Source organism: Onychomys torridus, chromosome 18, assembly GCF_903995425.1.
Source record: "Onychomys torridus chromosome 18, mOncTor1.1, whole genome shotgun sequence".
NCBI classification, from domain to species: Eukaryota; Metazoa; Chordata; class Mammalia; order Rodentia; family Cricetidae; genus Onychomys; species Onychomys torridus.
Window position 1 is genome coordinate 29,208,161 of NC_050460.1, and position 20,123 is coordinate 29,228,283.

Genomic DNA, 20,123 nt, shown 5'->3' on the forward strand with positions numbered 1-20,123 from the left:
CCTGCCTTCCCCGACTTGCCCCATATTCAGCGGTGGCGCAGCTGTGGACGTCCGCATGCTGCAGGCTGGGTGGCCTCGCTCCTCATTTCGACTCCAGTGCAACCTCAGGAACCTGGCCTGCGACGTTGAGAGCGCAGCCGTCCACCGGGAAAGAGACTGGTTCGAGCGGGTCCGAGCGTTCCGTGAGGACTCAACCGCTGCTGCACTGCAGTCGAAGCACCCGAGGCGCCCGCGGGGAAATGCGGGCTTCACAGCAGCAGGACGTCTACAGAACAGCCTACGACAGGGAATTGCGCGTCCCACAGCCACAGGATGTCTACAGGACGTCTACAAGACAGCCTCCTACATCGAGGAATTGCGAGTCCCACAGCCACAGGACGTGTTATAGCGGCTGCAGCCCGCGCCTGTGGGCGGGGCGGAGCAGAGTGAGATCCTAAAGCAATTGGCCGAGGGGCGTGGCCTGCCAGCCATTACCGGCCTTCATTGGCTGCTTGGACGGAGGCCCCGCCCCGGAGTTGTCTAAACTCTCGGGGGCCGGAGCGCGGCGTGCAGAGACCTCGCAGGCGGGTCGCAGCATGAGTCGCCACTTGGATCTGGTGCGGAGCTTCCTGGAGCAGCTGGAGGCCCGGGACCGCCGGGAGGGAGCAATCCTTGCCCGCGAGTTCAGCGTGAGTGACACTCCAGCGATCGAGCTTCTCAGTCAGGCTGAGCCCACCGCTGTCCACCTGTGCAAAGCGAAAGAAAGCTCTGCCTGTTTCTCTCCGTTCCCAGGGCGCCTCCTGCCTCTCTGGTTTTCTCTCCCAGCACTTCTGCGGTGCTCTCCCACTTTCTCTCAGCTTTTCTCACTCTGCCCGCAGGTGCCCAGAGGGTGAAGTACACCGCTGTCAGGGAGGGGCGGGACACGCTCTCCCGGAGCGACCCTTCTCTCTAGCAGGGCGGTGGCTGCCGCTGGGGAAGGAGGCGGCACACCTGCGCTGGACTCCAGTCCCCGACCCGGGCCACTCCTAGGTCACCTTGTAATCCCTGGGAGGAAGTGGCTTGGGGCAGCAGAAAGAGGAACAGGGAAGCTTTGTAGCTTAGCCTTTGAGCTCCGGAGTTTCCACTTTTGAGCCTATGCCCAGGGCCTTTCAGAACTGTGGCTCTGGGAGGTCTGACCACAATTTCAACTGTTTTGAAAATGCGAATGTTAAAACTCAAGTCGGTCGGAGAAATTAGGTGGTTTTGGTAGAAACACTTCTTAGCACATGTTGGGTACGTACTGGATAGGTGCCTTTAATATGGCTTACAAAACTTCTAGATGTTACATCAGGCAGTACCAGTCATACCTGTGAGAGGGGAATAGCACTCAGCATGGCATGTAACAGGCAATGAAGTATTTTAAACATAGTGACATGATCCAAATATGTAAACATGCTGTATCAAACTTAGAAATACGGATTATAAATATATAAAAACAGGCATTAAATGACCACTTACAGCCTGGCATGGTGGCACATGCCTGTAATTCCAGCAGTTGGCAGCCTAAAACAGGAGGATCACCGTGAGCTCAAGGCCAGCCTGAGTTCCATAATTTGAGGCCACTCTGAAATACAGAGTGAGATTGTCTCCAAGAAAGGAAAAGGTAGTTTACACAAAGACCATTATGTAACCCGATAACAATACAACACTGTGGTGGCCCACGCCTTTAATCCCGGTACTCAGGAGGCAGGGGCAGGCAGCTCTCTCTAAGTTTGTGGACAGGCTGGTCTACACAGAGAGCTCCAGGACAGCCAGGGCTATGTTGAAAGACCCTGTCTCAAAAAAGACAAAAAAAGAACCAAATAAACAAACAAAAACCTCGACAATACCACAATACGTACAACAAACATTAATAAGAACCAAATTTATTAAGTTCGTAAGTAAATATACAGAACAAATGTGTAAATTAAATGTGAATCTAAATTTATACACGCAAAATACTATAACATAAAATATATAAGTATTATATACATATTGTGTTTTTTTTTTTTTTGCTTGTCCCCCCCCCCCTCCAGACAGGGTTTCTCTGTGTAGCTTTGCGCCTTTTCTGGAACTCACTTGGTAGCCCAGGCTGGCCTCGAACTCACAGAGATCCACCTGGCTCTGCCTCCCGAGTGCTGGGACTAAAAGTGTGTACCACCACCATCTGGCCTAAAATATATAGTTTATAAACAAGAAAATGTGCATAAATATGCATGTGGTGTATCTTTCAGGCTGATGAAGAGAGCAGTTCAGAGAGCTCCACGCAGAATCTTGCCCTCCCTCCCTCCCTCCCTCCCTCCTTCCCTCCCTCCCTCCCTCCCTCCCCCTTCCCTCCCTCCCTCCCTCCCCCCTTCCCTCCCTCCCTCCCTCCCTCCCTCCAGGGCTTTGATTTTCCTACCTCTGTGACTGAAATTCCAACAGTGACACCACTATAGGAAGGTGTCTCTGGGGGCTGGAATAACCTGATCAACATAAGTCAAGCACTTTGGACTGGTGGCCCGAACACAATGACACCTTGATAGGCTTTTATTATCACTGCAATTATGAACACCTGATAATGAGAGTAATATTCTTCACTAATTATAATAATGTACCAGTTATAAAGTACCTATAGCATCTTCTTATGTGTGGTATGTTATAACTCATATATATGGTGTATTGTCATGTTGTATCTTGTACAAAGCATTTATTTAAAAATTTTGTTTGGTGTGTGTGTGTGTGTGTGTGTGTGTGTGTGTGTGTGTGCCCACTCACAGGGATTCTTGGAGACCAGAAGAGGGTGTTGGATCCCCTGAAGCTGGAATTGCAGGCTGTTGTGAGCTGGCCGGTGCTGGTGCTAGGAACCAAACTTGTGTCCTCGGCAAGAGCAGAAAGCACTCAACCACTTAGCCAGCTTTCCAACGCCCATTTTAATTTAATTTTTTTTTTTTTTTGAGATGGTATCTCATGTAGCTCAGGCAGGTCTTGAATTTAAGATGTAGCCAAGGATGATTTTGAACTTTAAAAAAAAATTGTGTGTGTGCACAACTTTGAGAGTTGATTCTCTCCCTCTACCTTATGAATCCTGGTGATCGAACTCAGCTCATCAGGCTTGGTGGCAAGTGCCGCTACCCACTGAGCCATCTCCCTAGCCTCAGTTTCATTTGTTTGGGGGTGGGGGTCCTGTGCATGCCACAGCACCTATGTAGAGGTCAGAGAACAACGTTCTGGTGTTGCTTCCCGATCCTTATTATGGTGTGGGATCTGGGGATGGAGTGCAAATCTTCAGGCTCAAAGATCAAGTGCTTTTACCCACCCAGCAATCTTTTGGGTCCAGAGAATGCATATTTTATTATTATAGTCCAGTATAATATGGGTTGAGTGTGCAGGTCTGAGTGGTCAATCTCCTTGTGGGACCTTTGGCAAGTTGCTCCACCACTTCCTACATCAGCTTTCGTCTGCACAGTGGGGACAGTGGTAGTTTCCACTTAGGAGGACTGAGTCACCTAGCACTGAGCGTGTTTTTCACTTACTGTTGCTGGATGTTATTACACAGATCCTTATGCTGATGGGTCTGCACTAGTCTTTCCCGGTCTGGTGAACTCTTGGGATGTTTCAGCGTCCCAACACTGACCTGGCGTCTTTCTTCTTCTCTCTTGCCTCTTCTCTCTGCCTTTGGCTCGCTGTGCCTCCTGCCAGGATATTAAGGCCCGCTCAGTGGCCTGGAAGACTGGAGGTGTGTGCTCCACTAAGGTCGGAAGTCGGCTCGGGAACACGAGGAAGAACCGCTACAAAGACGTGGTGCCATGTAAGTCAGTGGGTATCTGTAGGGAGTCAGTGCCACTTGCACAAACGCTAGGTGGCAGTGCCCGGGTGGCAGCGGCTGCCCACTGCCGGCCCCAGGAGCTCCCCCAAAGCATTCTCCTTCCCATAGTTGAGGCAGCTGCATTACTCCCCGCAGCCACAAGGGGCAGAACACACTGGTGTTGTGTTACCCTGCTTGCTTTCCCCCCCGGGAAGCTGTCAGATACTTGGTATACACCTCTCTCCATGTCTCACCCACTGGCAGATGATGAGACGCGCGTGATCCTTTCCCTGCTCCGGGAGGAGGGACACGGAGATTACATCAATGCCAACTTCATCCGGGTCAGGCTAGTGACCAGGGGAGAGGTGCCTCTCGGGGGTGGGGAGGGTGGGCTTCAGAATCTTGTTAATGAACGGGCCTTTCCCAGGGCACAGATGGAAGCCAGGCCTACATCGCGACACAAGGACCCCTGCCTCACACTCTGTTGGACTTCTGGCGCCTGGTTTGGGAGTTTGGGGTTAAGGTCAGCTTTGAGGGACAGAGGGGCGTGGTTCTGAGTCTCCCTCTTTCTCCTGTTTCTCCTTACCGATGGCCTCCCTCTTCCTTGCCCCCTCCTCTAGGTGATCCTGATGGCCTGTCAAGAGACAGAGAACGGACAGGTATGTGTCCTCAGCCTCACAGAATGCAAGGAAGACTTGTGTAGGGAGAGGGAGAGGAGTCTTAGCGTCTCCTTCTTGTCCCTAGGGCCCTGAGCCCAGTCCTTGGCTGACTCCACTGTGGCTCTTCGAAAGCCACCACTCCCTAGTTTTGCCTCGATATTTTTCTTCTTGATCCTGGGGTTGTCCCCTCAGTGCTGGCAGCCTGGGCTTTCCACCAGCCCACGACATGGCCAAGGACTTGTACTGGGCAGTTTCCACTCTGGTCTTTCCGTACCCCTCCCTGTTTTTCACGCTCCCTTCTACCTATGCTGGTCTTGGCCATTCCTCCGATGAGCCAGAGAGGGCTCTGCTCCAGGGCCTGTGCCATGGCCATCCTCTGCCTTAGACTTTCCAATTGCTCATTCTGTTACCTGGACCTTCACAAGGCATCCTACTCCCCAGCATGCCCACCTGTAACTCCTTCCTGTGTTTTTCCATTTCTCGTCTACCTCAACAGTTCTTACCCACCTCAGCACACTGGGTAAGTCTAAATGTGCACTACACACCACAATAGTGTGATTATACTCGGCATTGTTTCTGCCTTTGAATGTCTTTTTCCTGGAAGACGGTTCACCTGTTCAGCCAGGCGTAGCAGGTCCCTCCTGGGCTTCTGGGACTTGGGAGGCCAAAGTGAGAGGATGAGAAACTTTGAGGCCAGCCTGGGCAACTTAGGGACCACCGACATTCTCAGCACCCCATTAGCAGTCACACCTCATGTTTAGCGTCACAGACAAGCCCTGGTCCACTTTTGATGACTGCAGATTTGCCTACTCTGCATGTTTCACGTAAAATGGAATTGTGCAGATGTGTCTTTTGTGACTGGCTTCTTCTCTCTGTGCTTTTGGTTCTTGCATGCGGTAACATGTTCATAGTTCACTCCTTTTTGTTGCTGGAGTGCCCCATTGGGTGTTTCTACATTTCATTCCTCTAAGCAGTTTGGAGATGCTGGGATGTTTCCATATTTCGGTTTCAGTGAATCACACTGCAATGAACACTCCTATACAAGCCTTTGAGTGGACATGAACTTTCGTTTCTCGAGTATATATCGGGTGGAACTGCTGGGTCACGGAGGAACTCTATTTTTAGCTCTGTTTTAAGGAAGTGACAAACTGTTCTCCATAGTGGCTGCATCAGGTTACATTTCTACCCATATGCGGGACCACTCCAGATTGTTACATCCTCACCAATATTTGTCGATCTCTTTTGTAAGACATTGCACTTGTGTGTGGGGGCATGTGCATGTGCCTACTGAGCAATGGGGGTGGAGGTGAGAGACAGCTCTGGGGACTGGTTCTCTTTCCACCATCTGGGTTCCTGGGATTGAACCCAGGTCATCAGTCTGGCAACAAGTGCCTATGCCTGGTGAGCCATCTTGCCTGTTCCCTGCTTCTCTCTTTGTGTAACCACTGTCTCCCAACAGTGAAGGAGTCTCTAATTGGGTCTTTTAAAACACATAAAAATATATGTAAATATAACATTTGCCGTTTAAAGGACTGAACAGATGTTTGGAGGTTAAGAACGCTTGTTGCTCTTAGAGAGGACCTGAACTCAGCTTACAACTGCCTGTACCTCTAGCCCCAGAGCGATATGATGCCCTTTTCTGGCCTCGTTGGGCACCCAAACACATTTAGTGTGCATGTGCGCACACACAGTAAAAGGCATAAGTCCCCCCTTTCCCTTGGTCCTGGCCACTTGTCTTCTGTCTCCATGAATTGCCTGTTTTACTTACATCATGTAAACAGGATTATAAAATAAGTGTCTTCTGTTTCTGGTTTATTTCACTTGGTGTTTTCAAGGTGTGTCCATGGTGTCACATGTACCAGAATTTCATTCTTTTTCAGACTGACTGTGCCATTGCTTTTTGTCATATTTCCTTCACTCATTCATGTGTTGATAGACATTTGGACTGCTTCTACCTTTTAGATTACTATGGATAATGCTGCTTGCACACGCTGGTAAACAGTTATCTGTTTGATTTAGGTTTTTATTTTACTTTGTGTGTGTGTGTGTGTGTGTGTGTATGTGTGTGTGTGAGTGTGTGTACTTATGTCTGTGTCAGTGTACACACACCTGCAGTTATGGATGTGTGCACCTGTGTGCATACATCTCACATCTCACTCTGTCACCCTGGCTGGCCTGGAACTCAACGTGTAGACAAGGCTGGTCTTGAACTCACAGAGATCCACCTGTTCCCTCCCCTTGCTCCTGCTACATTGCTAGGTTTAAAGGCTTGCAACACTCTGCCTGGCTCTCTTACTCCTTTGGAGGCAGAATCTCTCCCTGAACTCAGTGCTTGGATTTTCTCAGCTAGCCTGGAAACCAGCAAGCCCCAGAGACCTTCCTGTCCCTGCCCACCTCTGAGCTGGGGCGGCAGGGATACAGGGGGCGCCTGGCCTGTTATATGGGTGCAGGGATCTGAACTCCAGTGCTGATGGCTGTTCAGCAAGCACCTGCAATTGCTGAGCTACCTCCCTAGAGTCTCTATTTTTTTCAATTCTTTGAATATAAAAGTCTGCAGTAGAATTGCTGTTTGTTTGTTTGTTTGTTTGTTTGTTTCTACAGTGGCTATACCTTTAATGATTCCACCAGCTAGGGGTTTCAGTTTCTCCATGTGTTTACCAATACTTGCTATTTTGTGTGCATGCATGTGCGTGTACTTGGCTGTGCATGTGTGTGTGGTGTGGTGTGCTCTCGCACACACATACAGAGGTCAGAGGAGGATGTCAGGTATCCTGCTTTATCAACTTTCTGCCCTTTTCCCTAGAGATAGGGTCTTCCACTTAGCCTGGAGGTAGGCTGCTAGCAAAGCCCCAGTGATCCTCCTGCCTCCGCCCCTACAGTGCTGCGGTTACAGGCGCAGCCCTGTCTTTCCATGCGGGTGCTGTGGGTTTGAATCCAGATCCTCATTCTTGTTCAGCACCTGCTCTTACACACGAGCCTTCTCCCCAGCTCGATGGTTGTTATGTTATACTTCCCACTTATTAAGAAAACCACTCCCGGGGAGAGAGAGATGGCTCCATACATTATGAGTACATTCTGCTCTTGCAGAGGACCTGAATTTGACTCTTAGGACCAACACCAAATGGCTCACAGCTACTTATAACTCCAGCTCCAGGACACTCGACAATCCTGCCTCTGAAGGTACCCCCATTTACATGCACATGACCTCCCCAATTGAAAATAATAAAAATGATTTTTTTTTTAGACAGGTTTCTCAGTGTTGCCCTAACTGTCCTGGAACTCACTCTATAGACCAGGCTGGCCTTGAACTCAGAAATCCACCTGCCCCTGCTTCCTTAGTGCTGGAATTGAAGGCATGTGCCACCACCACCTGGCATAAATAAATCTTTAAAAGAGAAAACCAACTCATTTGGGTTTTGTTTTTCATGTTTATTTTCTCCATTTGTGTGTCTTCTCTGAACAGACATCTATCCAGGTCCCATTTTAAAACTGGGCTATTGTCTTTATAACTGAGTTGAAGGAATTCTGGATACAAGTGCTTTTCTGCATATGCTTGATAAAATGTCTCTCCTGTCCTGTGGATTGTCATTTCCTTTCTCAGTGGTGACCCTTGAGGCATAGACCTGCTTTGCATGTTTGGGTTCTCATTTGTAATTCTGCTAGTGTTTTTGCTTTTACATCTAGGAAGTCACTGTCAAAGGCATACAGATCTACTTCTGTGTTTTCTGAGTGTTTCATAGCTTTCTATCTGACATTTAGATTTCTTATTCTTTTGCATTAATTTTTCTGTATACAGAATGAGAAAGGAACCCAAAGTTCTTTCGTATGTATTCAGTTATTCCCGTGTCATTGGTGAAGACCATGCCTTCTCCATTAATTCCACGGCATCTTTATTGAAAAAAAGTGTTTGTAAGGGCTTACCTCTAAGTTCTCAAATTCTTCCATTGATCTGCTGGTCTATCTTTGTGTTCTCAAAACAAGGTTGTGATTACTATACCGTTGCAGCAAAATTTGAGATTTTTTTTCAGTGCTGGGCATCAAACCCAGAGACTTTTCTTGCTAGGTAAGTCCTTTACTCCTGGACTACATCCATAGCCCCGTAAGCTTCCAGGAAGGAAGTGGGTCCTCTGATTTGTCCTATCTCTGTGTGTTTGTATGGGTGTGCTGTGTGGTATATGTGCATGCCTGGGGATGGGAGGGTACATGTGCATATGTGTGGGCATGTGTGTGGAGGCCAGAGATGACCTCAGGTATATTCCTCTATTGTTCTCTGCCTTATTTTGAGACAGGATCTCTCACTGAATCTGGAGCTCCCTGCTTCAGCTAGACTGGTTGGCCAGTGAGCCCAGGGATCCTGTTGGCACTTTCCTGTCTGAACTATCTCCCTGTCACTGAATTGTCAATTCTAGAAGATGGCTTTGGTTATGGACCTTGTGCAAAACAGTGAACAAGGCCAGCATAGTGCTCATGTTTAGAAAGGCCTTCCTATGAACCTGGCTCCTAGATGAATTCTGAGGCTTTTATGTAAAGATCGGTCACGATGCCTTATGTATGCCAAATGTATGCTATTGACAAGTACCCAGTAAAATTCCCAGGGAACCGACTCCCTGTCAAGCTTCACTGTGTTGACATGTCAACATTTCTGCCACAACTCATTGCTGGGGTAATGAAGTTCATCCTGGGAACTGCCCTGGGCAAGCAGCTTTGAGCCACTTCCCTGTTCCCTGTGCTGAATTTATTCTGTGTCTTTTCACTGGACCAAGTCGTGCCCCTGAGGACGATGGTGTGCTGAGTCCCGTCTGTCCCAGTAAACTCTCAACACCAGAACTGCTCTTCCGTAGCCCCCCACCTACACTTCTATATTCATCTTGAGATTACCTTTTCAGCAACATCAAAAATCTGCCAGGGGCTAGAGAGACAGTTCAGTGGTGAAAACACTTCTCACAGAGCCTGACAACCTGAGTTTGATCCCCAGAAACCGTGTGAAGGTGGAGGGAGAGAACTGACTCCACAAAGGTGTCCTCTCACCTCCACATGTGTGCCTTGGCACTCATGCCCCTGCCCCATCAGACATGCACGTAATAATAAAATACTTTAACCTGCTGGGATTTTCACAGCGACTGCACCCTGGCTGTGTGTTTGGACTGTCCTGCCATCTTAACAATGTTGTCGTCTGCTCCGTGAACATAGAACTTTTCTTTCAGCAAATGCCTTGTAGGGGATCGTGAAAAAGATGATCCTTGCCAGGCATGGTGGTGCACGCCTTTAATCCCTTGGGAGGCAGAGGCAGGTGAATCTCTGTGAGTCCTAGGCCAGCCTGGTCTACACAGTGAGTTCCAGGTCATCCTGGACTACATAGTTGAGACCCTACCTCAAAAACAAAACAAAAAAGACCCCAAAACATAAACAAAACAAAAAACTACAGTTTTGAAAATTTATGTCATGTATTTTATACTTGATGTTATAGGATTGTTTTAATTTATGTTGAGAAAGGAAATGACAATCCACTGGACGGGAGAGACCCTTTGTCAATCATATGCTGATAAGCACTTGTATCCAGAACTTAGTAATAAAGACAATAGCCTGGTTTTAAAATGGGACCAAACAACTTATACTGAGTAATGATACAAAACTGATACTCTTACATTGATCATTTCCAGCAACCTAGCTGAGCTTATTCGCCTGGTGTGTGTGGTACTCATTCTTTAGGAGTTTCTCCATAGGAACAAGTCATGTCATATATAAATCAAAGCTTTGTTTCTTCCTTCCCAGGCTGTGTGCTGACATCCCCCTCGCCCTTCCTGCCCCCTCTGTCACTTCCTCATTGCCTTTCCTCCCTCTCCACACTCAGATTCTCTCTTTTCCAGTTGTTTCGCTGCACGCCGGGGTGAGGTTGGAACTGGCAGGCTTCCGTCTCATCCCGGGCTCCCAACTTTCACCGCCTGGCATTTCTGTGGAGTTCATAGATGCTCTGGGCATTGTTGAGGAATTCCTTTCTACTAATTCTCTTCATGTTTTTATGGCGAAGCTATGTTGATTTGTCAAGTTTTTTCCCTCTCCATCTATTTGCATGACCCTGTGTTTTTGCTTTGTTATTATCTATTAATATGATATTATCTATTAATATGATACCTGACACCAATGGGTTGTTTTTAATTCTCTCTCTCTCTCTCTCTCTCTCTCTCTCTCTCTCTCTCTCTCTTGTATGTGTTTGTGTTTGTGTGTGTGTGTGTGTGTGTGTGTGTGTGTACATGTGCATGCACACCATAGCATGAGTGTGAAGGTCACAAGACAACCTCTGGTGTTGTACCTTGCCCCCCAACTTGTTGGAAACAGGGTCTCTTGTGTTGCTACTAACCTGCAGGCTTTCAGAGACATTGCCTCCTGTCCTGAAAGAGTGCTAGAATCATAAACACACTCAGCTGTGTGCAGCATTTCATGGGCTCCTGGGATCCAAACTCAGGTATCCACACTTGCACAGCAAGTGCTGAATTCTCCCCCAAGCCTTCTCCCCAGCTCTGACACTGATGGATTTTCATTGTAAAAATGCCTTGCATTTCTAGGGTTAATCCTGCTTGGTCTTGGCATATAATACTTGGCTAGTATTTTCTTGAGAATTTGAGCTCTAAGTTCATGAGACATTGGTGGGTACTTTGTTTTTCTTGTGATCTCTGGTTTGGGTAGGACCTTAATTGACTTTTTTTTTTTTTTTTTTTGGTTTTTTGAGACAGAGTTTCTCTGTAGCTTTGCACTTTTCCTGGAACTCATTTGGTAGCCCAGGCTGGCCTCGAACTCACAGAGATCCTCCTGGCTCTGCCTCCTGAGTGGCGTGTACCACCAGTGCCTGGCAGTTTGGGTTTTTTGAGACAAGTTTTCTCTGTGTAGCCCTACATGTCCTGGAATTCACTTTGTATACCAGGCTGACCTCAAACTCACAGAAATCTGCCTGCCTCTGCCTCCCGAGTGCTGGGATTAAAGGCCTGCGCCACCACCACCTGGCTAGATTACTTTCGTTTGTTTGTTTTTCGAGACAGGGTTTCTCTGTAGCTTTGGAGCCTGTCCTGGACTAGCTCTGTAGCCCAGGCTGACCTCAAACTCACAGAGATCCACCTGCCTCTGTCTCCTGAGTGCTGGGATTACAGGCGTGTGCCACCACCGCCCGGCTAGATTACTTTTTTACAGGAGGCAAATGTGAGAACTGTTTTAGTGCAACCACACATCTGCTTTTGTCTTTGTTCCTTGCTGTTTTCTGTAGATTCAAGCTTCATCTGGTGTCCTGTTCTATTCGTATGAAACGCTTCTTACAGATTTGTTTGCAATGAATTTGTCTAGTTTTTGTGTGACAAGGTTGCTATTTTATTAATTTATTTGGGGGGATTAACGAGTCAGAGAATAACTGCCCAAGAGTCACTTCTCTGCTTTGGCTGTGTGGGACCTGGGGAAATAACTCCAGTTGTCTAGCCCAAGCTTTCTTTTTTAATTCCAGTGTTCTCAGAATATCACATGACTGCCTTCTGGCTTATAGAGTTTCTGAAAGAAATTGTGTTTTGCCTTTAAGATTTTTCTCTTCACTCTATTGTTTTTCTTGTTTTGATCAGGTGGGTCGAGGTGCTTCAACATTGTCTTCTTTATGTATTTCCCCCTCAACGCAGATTACTGACTTTATTAATCTCTAGTTTCATCAGCTTTGGGGAACTTGCAGCTTTTATTTCTTCAAGTATGATTTCCATTCTCTCTGGGACCAGAGAGATGGCTCAGTGGTTAAGAGCACTGGCTGTCCTTCCAGAGGACCCAAGTTCAATCCCCAGAACTGACATGTGGGCTCACAACAATTTGTAACTCCAGTTCCAAGAGAGCCAAATGCCCTCTTCTGGCCTCAGGCACCAGGCATGCACCTAGTGTCCAGACATACATGTAGGTAAAACACCCATACACATAAGATAATAAATTAAAATAAATTTTAATTAAAAGCGTTTTTCTGTTCTCTCCATCTCTCCTCTTCTGGGCTCCAGGTACCACATGGTGTGCCCCACAAAGGACCGATTCTCTTGTTTTCCTGTCTTCTCTCTTTGCTTTGTTTCTGTTGCAGTATCTTCATGCTCATGGCTTTTCTTTCTCTGGGGTTTTAGCCTGCTATTAGTGAATTTCAAGTGTTTTAGAATTCTGTTTAGGGCTGGCTTGGCATCTTACACTTCATCCTTTGTTACATTGGTGTTTCCATTTTGACTATTTATATTGCTCTTTTGAGGTCTTTGCCTCTTTTGTCTGTTGCTTCTGGATCTTTTTCTACTCCCTGATTATTTATTCCCCTGGTAACAAGTCACGTGTTACTACACCTTTGTATGTCAGGGATATTTTTATTGGGTGCTGGATGGTTTAAGTGTCCATAGTTCAGGGCTAGATTGTGTTGACTTTTGTTATAGTGTGTCAAGTGGTTTACTTTTCTAGGAAGATGGCCAAGTCTCCTTTGGATATTTTATCGTCTGGCCCTTTCTGTTTTCCTAGTTTCTGTTTGCACAGCTCTCTCTTCCCTGGAAGTTGTGTGTTGTCCTCTCTGGGTCACAACCTGTGCTTCTTTAGAGTCTTGGAATCATGGGGCTCCTTAGTTCCTACAGCTCAGTGACAAGTCAAGGCAGGTGGTCCACTTAGTGACCACACCCTGCAATGCATGTGTCTGTGATTCGATGTGGTGGGTCATGCACTTAGTTCTAACTCCGGGCAGTAGGAGGATATCCTGAACTGCCTTCCCCTGGCAGAATCAAAAGCTTGTCCCTCAGAGGCAGTTGGATCTCTATGAGTTCGAGGCCAGCCTGATCTACAAAGAGAGTTCTAGGACAGCCAGTGCTACACAGAGAAACCCTGTCTCAAAAGAAATGAATGAATGAATGAATGAATGAATGAATGAATGAATGAATGAATAAATAAATAAATAAATAAATAGATAGATAGATAAGCTTGCCTCTGTGGAGTATGCATGTGTTTAATGTCATTCTCAGCAGCTGGCCTCCGTTCCAGCCACAGCTGCTGGCCCTTCCACGTGCAGAACTTGGGTGTCTTGTCACTCCGGAAGTGACTTCCCCCACTCACTCTTGCCTTTCCTCCCTCACTCTGCAGAAGAAGTGTGAACGTTACTGGGCCCAGGATCACGAGCCACTGCAGACCGGGCCCTTCTGCATCACCCTGGTAAGCTGGGGCAGGGATGGGAACAAGGTGGGTTCTGCAGGCCTGGGTGGTGTGGAAGACCCCAAGGAAGATGTGTCGAATGAGGAGCCTTGGGCTGGACCTGGAAGGGTGAGCCACTTTCTCACAGCTCCCTCACACCGTGGCAAAATCAGAATTCTCTGGGGTTGTCATGCAAAGCATCAGAACACAATTTAAAGTTTTTAAAATGTATTTTCACTTTTTAAATTATTATTATCGTGTGTGTGTGTGTGTGTGTGTGTGTGTGTGTGTGTGTGTGTGTTTTGCTGGAAAGAGAATCAAGGGCTTCACACATGTTGAGTAAGTGTTCTTCCCAGGCCCACAGCCTTTTGACTGTGATTACTGTTACCTCTGTAACCAAATTGTACCTGTCCAGGTTTCTGCAATTCATATTTCTTTACCATGTCCAGAGCACTGGAGGAAATATCCACGGGTAGTTAGCCATTAACAGGTGCATTGTATTTGAGAACAACAGAGCTCTGTGTTCACTGTAAGGGGTTAATTTGGTTTGTATAGTCCTCTTTCCCTGTTCTGACAAAAGTTTCCTTGAAAGCTTTGGGAGAAGTTTGGACCAAAGGAGAATCTACAAATATTATCAGTATAGAAATTAATTTGAATTAAAAAATATGGCTATATGTACAATAACATGATCCTTACCTAAAGGAAACATTGGCTGTGAAAACAATTTTTTTTTTTGAGACAGGGTTTCTCTATGTAGTCTTGGCCATCCTGAAATTAGTTCTGTAAACCAGGCTGGCCTCAGATTCACAGAAATCCACCTGCCTCTTCCTCCCAAGTGTTGGGATTAAAGGAGTGCATCACCACTGTTCAGCTGACTGTGGAACCATTTGAAGGTATTCTTCTGAAGTAAAATACTATGTAATGAGAATGTACAAGAAAGCAAGAAAATATAACTATGTTGAGGATTGGGAATTGTAATAAGGACACACTATGTAAGCTAGTCCAACAGAGTCTGAACTGTGAGGCATGCTTGGCAAGCTCGACTGTCGCTCAGCCACATGGGAAGTAAGTCTGTGATCCCAAGAATCTTAAAAAATGTTCTTTTAATATTTGATTTTTAATTGAGAATGCTTTGCTTCCATCATGCATGGAGTACACACCTGTCCTCCCAGCACATGGGAAGCCGAGGCAGGAGGATCTCATGTTTGAGGCCAGCCTGGGCTCTACAGCAAGACCTGTCTCAAAAACAAAAACAAAACCCAAACCTTTGCTTTCTAGAAATATGAAATGTGTCACTGAAGATCTCTGTTTCTCTTTTGTTTTCTCTTTCTTCTTCTCAACATGCTCAGACAAAGGAGACACCAGTGAATGCAGACGTTGTTCTCAGGACCCTCCAGGTTACATTCCAGAAGGTACTGAGAAGCCAAAAGGTGAAGGGACTCTTGCGTGGGGGGAGCTGTTTTCACCTCTGTAAAGTGGGACACTCATGACAGTGATCAGTTTTCATCACCCTTAGTTATGATGCAGTGGGCTTGTGTTTCTTTGTGGTGCTGGGGATGGAGCCCACAGCCTTGTGCATGCTCTTTCACTGAGGCTTATCTGGTGGATTTAAGTGGGATATGCTTAGAACTATCGTCGTTGCTCAATAAATGTATGCTTTTCTATTCTCTGTTTCCCTGTCTCAGGAATCCCGCTCTGTTCACCAGCTACAGTACATGTCCTGGCCAGACCACGGTGTTCCTAACAATCCCGATCACATTCTCACCATGGTGGAGGAGGCCCATCGCCTCCGAGGAGCTGGCCCTGGACCCCTCTGTGTCCACTGCAGGTTTAGGGAATGGGCTTTATGGGGATCTGGTGAGGGTGAGACAGAAAAGCCAGGGAGAGAGGTTATGGCTTGGAACCAGCCTCCCTTTTCAGTTGCCTCCCTTGAGGAACCTCCAGCCGATGTTCACGACACAGTGAGCTGGAATCATTAGCAGTTGTTGAGCACAGACTGCCGACTAGGGAGTAAGCATACAGCCGATACTTCGCAAGTCTAAGTGGGCTGCGGATGACTGAGAAAACTCTAGCTACATAAGTGAATGAAAAGGTTTTAGAAGAAATAGCTCAGTGGGTAAGGTTCTTGCTATCCATGGACTTGCGTTCAGATCTCTAGCAACCAGGAAAAGCTAGGATGGGTGGCTTGCCCCTGTAACCCCAGGGCTGGGTGAGGGTTAGACAAGTGGACCCACGGGGCTTGCTAACCAGCTAGTCAAGCCAATCTGTGAGTACCCAGTTTAGTAAGAGACCCTGTCTCAAATGTAATGTTGATCTCTCTCTCTCTCTCTCTCTCTCTCTCTCTCTCTCTCACACACACACTCACACACACACACACACACACACACACGGGGGTGCATTGCTAGTGTACAAATAAAACCAAAAAGGCTTTATTTGAAATTATAATCTAGGGATCCTGCAATTTAAGAGATACTAGCTCAACCCCACATTCTCCACGTAGTAGAGGGGTTGTGGCATCTGTACAGTTAGGCAGGTCTGACCTCAGCGCTTAGGAAGCTGAGGTCAGAGGATCAAGAGGTCCAGGTCAGCCTGGGCAACACAGCAAGACCTTTGGGAAGGGGAGGAGGGCAAGAACAGAATAACGGGGAAGAGGTCATTGTGAGCACGCCAAGATGGAGTCTGCTCTGATTCTTGCTTGTCAGTGCTGGCTGCGGACGAACCGGTGTCCTGTGTGTTGTCGATTACGTGAGGCAGTTGCTGCTGACCCAGGTAGGGCGCTATCTTCTCCGTGTGCAGAGTGTGTCCCACGCCTGCCTACCAGGGCCTGTTCACACTCCCCCCCCCTCTCTATCCCAGACAATCCCACCCAATTTCAGCCTCTTCAATGTGGTCCTTGAGATGCGGAAACAGCGGCCCGCGGCAGTGCAGACGGAGGTGTGTTCTGGGCCTGCCTTCCCATTTCCCGGGGACCCGGGGAGACGCTGGTATTCCACCATTTAACCTTCTCAGTGACCACTCACCCCCACAGGAGCAGTACAAGTTCCTGTACCACACAGTGGCCCAGCTCTTCTCCCGTACTCTCCAGAACACCAGCCCCCACCATCAGAATCTCAAGGAGGTACAGAACCCCCAGTTCCACGCTTTTTTTTGTCAGCCATACTCCCATACTCCTCCCGGGTTTCATCAACTGTGAAAGGCGCCTTTGCCTCCTTGGGACCCCGTCCTCAGGCTGTCCCCTTACCTCAGCACCCACAGGGACCAGCATAAGGGGCATGGCCTCACCACCCTCCCCGCCTGCTTTCCCCGCAGAACTGTGCCCCAATCTGCAAGGATGCCTTGTCCCTCAGGACCTCCCCAGCCTTGCCCGCCTCATCCCGCCCACCAGGTGGGGTTCTCAGGTACTGGCTGACCCACTCACAGTTCACCCTTCCTCTGGACGGCTAACATTCTGGGTTAGCCTTCCTCTTGTTCTTCCAGGCGGTAATTAACTAGGCAAATAAGTTTTTAGACTCTCTCTCTCTCCCTCCCCCTCGTGTGTGTGTGTGTGTGTGTGTGTGTGTGTGTGTGTGTACATACAATACTGGGAGGTCAGAGGAAAACCTTGGGTATGGGGTCCTCACCTTACACATGTTTTGAGACAGTCTAGCCTCGCTGTGTACATCAGACTTTTGGGGGATTCACTTGTCCCTTTCTCCCATCTCAGGGAGTTCTGGGGTTACAGACACACACGGCCACGTCTGGCTTTACATGGGTCTTCATTAGTTCCTCTTGCCAATCTGTTCCTGTGCCCCCTGCTGTAGGGATACTAGGGACGCGGAACCCCGGGTTCAGCCCTCGGGTGGCCCGCCCCTTCCCTCCTTTCCTGCGCTGGGGACTGGGGCAAGCTGGCAGGAAGGAAGCCCGCACCCTGGGGTGAGCTTGCTCCCTCCCTTGCTCTCCCTGTACTCGGCGCTTTCACTTCCTCTGCTTGCTGCTCGCTGCAGGAGCATCTCGGTGCCCGGGCCCCCGACCCTTCCCATGGCGGACTCGTACACGTACGCTGTGGTGCAGAAGCGTGGCGCCCCCGCGGGCACAGGGCCCGCGACACGAGTGCCCAGCAGCGCGGACACCACGCTCTACAGCCACGTGGCCCCGCGTTCCCAGCGGCCGACGACACACACCGAGGACGCCAGGGGCACGTCGCCCCCGAGCCACGGTGAGTCTGGGCCCGCCCAGCGCGCACCTGCTAAGGCTCCGGGTGGGGTGGGAGGGTCTAAGCGGCCACGCCGAGGTCAGCTCCCGATCCAGTCTAGCCACGCCCCCGGGATCCTGACGGTCGGGGTTCAAGCCCCAAAATGAACCCCAGGTCAGATCTCGGTTGAGAGATTGGGTTGTCTAAGCCGGGCCCCAAAGCCAGACCTCCGGACTTGGCCACGCCCATGGCTCCGCCTCCAACCGGCTACCTCGGGAAGGGAAGTCTGTAGCTGCGCTCTAGGTGGAGTCCCTGGGACTCGAGAAGGCTGCCCGAGCTGACCCGTAGGGGTTCTCCCGCCCGCAGTTCCTGCGGATCAAAACCCTCCCGGGCCTGATGCCTATGAAGAAGTAACAGATGGAGCGCAGACTGGTGGTCTAGGTAAGTCAGTTAGAGCCTAGGGTGCAGTTTTGGAGAGCCCCGGGAGTTTGGGAGTTTGGACTGGAGCGCGGGACTCAGGCTTTCCTTCAATACCAGGACCTGGGGCCACGCCCGCGGGGAGGGGCTGGTGCTGGTGCTGGTGGTCTGGGAGAGCTTACCTTTTGACGCCTCAGCTTCTGCATGGCGCCCTTCTTCTCTCAGGCTTCAACTTGCGCATTGGAAAACCCAAAGGGCCACGGGATCCTCCAGCGGAGTGGACACGGGTGTGAGTGCTGTACCAGTTTCGGCCAGTCTCCCAGTGGTGGCTGGACTTCTGCAGCTGCCATGCTGCTGTGCACTGTGTTGGGAATGGGACTTGTGGGTCTGCATCAAAATAAAAGTTTCTCAGGGCGGAAAAAAATAAGGGCTTTGCCCCAGTGATTATAGCAATCAAACCCCGAGACTTGGAGGGGTAATGAGAGATCACTGGTGGTGGGTCTACCTGAGAAAATTTAAGAACACCGGAAGTGGGTGTTGCAGCACCCCCACAGAATGAGAGGTGTATCCTCAGTACTGGGGCCTCCTTTGCCCAGACACTCAGGTGACCACAGGGGATGAGGTAGATGGACCCTGAGGATGGGTAGCTAGGCCTCTTGCTGTTCAGACAGATCCAAGTCAAGCCTAGCTATAGCCAAGTGGACTGACCCCAGACAGGCAGGCAGATGAGAGAGAGAGAGAGAGATAGATCCCTAAATACCCACACCTTCAAAGGGGTTGGTTGTCTATGGCAAAACAGATGGACCTCAGTCAGAGAGAAATGGATCAACCAATCACCTTTAAGTCCAGTCCCAGCCAGTGATCACTAGTCCCCCAAAGTCAGACCCTCACTCTTTGCTAGACAGCCAGATGGACTCCTAGCTAGACAGAACTCCAGTCATAACCAATTTCCAGATGAACAATACACAGACATCCCAGTTATACTGGGAAGACCAATTGACCTTCCAGCCATAGACAGAATGGCTAAACTCCCAACTATCCAGACAGATGGAGCTTCTCCTACATAGAACTCCTATTTGGGTGGACACATTGATATCACTCCTTTTGGTCAGACAGCTGCCCGATAGGCAGATATACATCCCTAGCTGGGCATTCATGGTCTGGGTAGTGGGATGTATCTAGACCATGTACAGGTAGGCTGACCTGGTGTATTCTCTGGGGTTAAAACCCCAGCTAGCAGATTGATGAACTACCAGCCTTCATCTAGATAGGAACCCATATAATGGGTAGACCTTTGGGTGAATAATTACCTTCAGGTAGAGCTAGATTCCATGTCAAAATTTGCCAGCCAAATTCCAAGCTAGATAGATAGACATAAAGCTAGCTGGATTGCCAAGTGGACCCCAACTAGTCAGACATGATGATCCTTTAGATGAGCCAACAAACCTCCCAAATGAATACACACACACCACACACACACACACACACACACACACACACACACACACACACACACCTCCAGTGTATACATATGGAGGCGAAGGCCCAACAAATTAGACTCTGTCTAGATAGACCCTGGGGAGGCAGGGTCTCCAAGATATTGAACACAGTTGTTCAGAGTGTAGCTAAACAGTCAGCCTTGAGTAGAATAGACAGATATACCCAGGCTGCCACTTGGCAGACACACCTGCAGCCAGCTACATAGACTTCTGACCTAATAAGACCGATGTACCAAACCCCAGAGTGACAGACCAGTCACGAGCTGGAGGACTAATGAGATAGACATCTTCACTGGAGGACTAATGAGATAGAGTCCTACCTTGACAAAGCCTTCAGACAGATGCCTGCCTGAGTTGACATACAGACCTCCAGCTAGAGACACCTATAGACCCTCATGTAAACTCCCAATGAGCTAGAAAGATCTCTGGTT

General features: G+C 48.7%; 1 protein-coding gene across 1 annotated transcript; it reads left to right on the forward strand.

Moving 5' to 3' along the window:
* The first annotated feature begins 503 nt into the window (after window positions 1-503).
* On the forward strand, window positions 504-18,608 carry Ptpn18 (protein tyrosine phosphatase non-receptor type 18). The gene is made up of 15 exons (XM_036167037.1): window positions 504-668; window positions 3,679-3,787; window positions 4,049-4,125; window positions 4,212-4,307; window positions 4,405-4,443; window positions 13,558-13,626; window positions 14,955-15,017; window positions 15,291-15,433; window positions 16,308-16,374; window positions 16,462-16,539; window positions 16,634-16,723; window positions 16,915-17,003; window positions 17,589-17,800; window positions 18,143-18,217; window positions 18,419-18,608. The coding sequence occupies exons 1-15, from the start codon at window positions 576-578 to the stop codon at window positions 18,484-18,486; spliced, it is 1,368 nt and encodes a 455-aa protein (XP_036022930.1). The 5' UTR covers window positions 504-575; the 3' UTR covers window positions 18,487-18,608.
* Window positions 18,609-20,123: the final 1,515 nt, after the last annotated feature.

Excerpts from the sequence above, each read along its gene's own strand:
- Ptpn18 (XM_036167037.1), top strand. The coding sequence starts at position 576 with ATGAGTCGCCACTTGGATCTGGTGCGGAGCTTCCTGGAGCAGCTGGAG. Across the intron at positions 4,308-4,404 it reads TTTGGGAGTTTGGGGTTAAG|GTGATCCTGATGGCCTGTCA; the intron begins GTCAGCTTTGAG and ends CCCCTCCTCTAG. Across the intron at positions 17,801-18,142 it reads CACGTCGCCCCCGAGCCACG|TTCCTGCGGATCAAAACCCT; the intron begins GTGAGTCTGGGC and ends TCCCGCCCGCAG.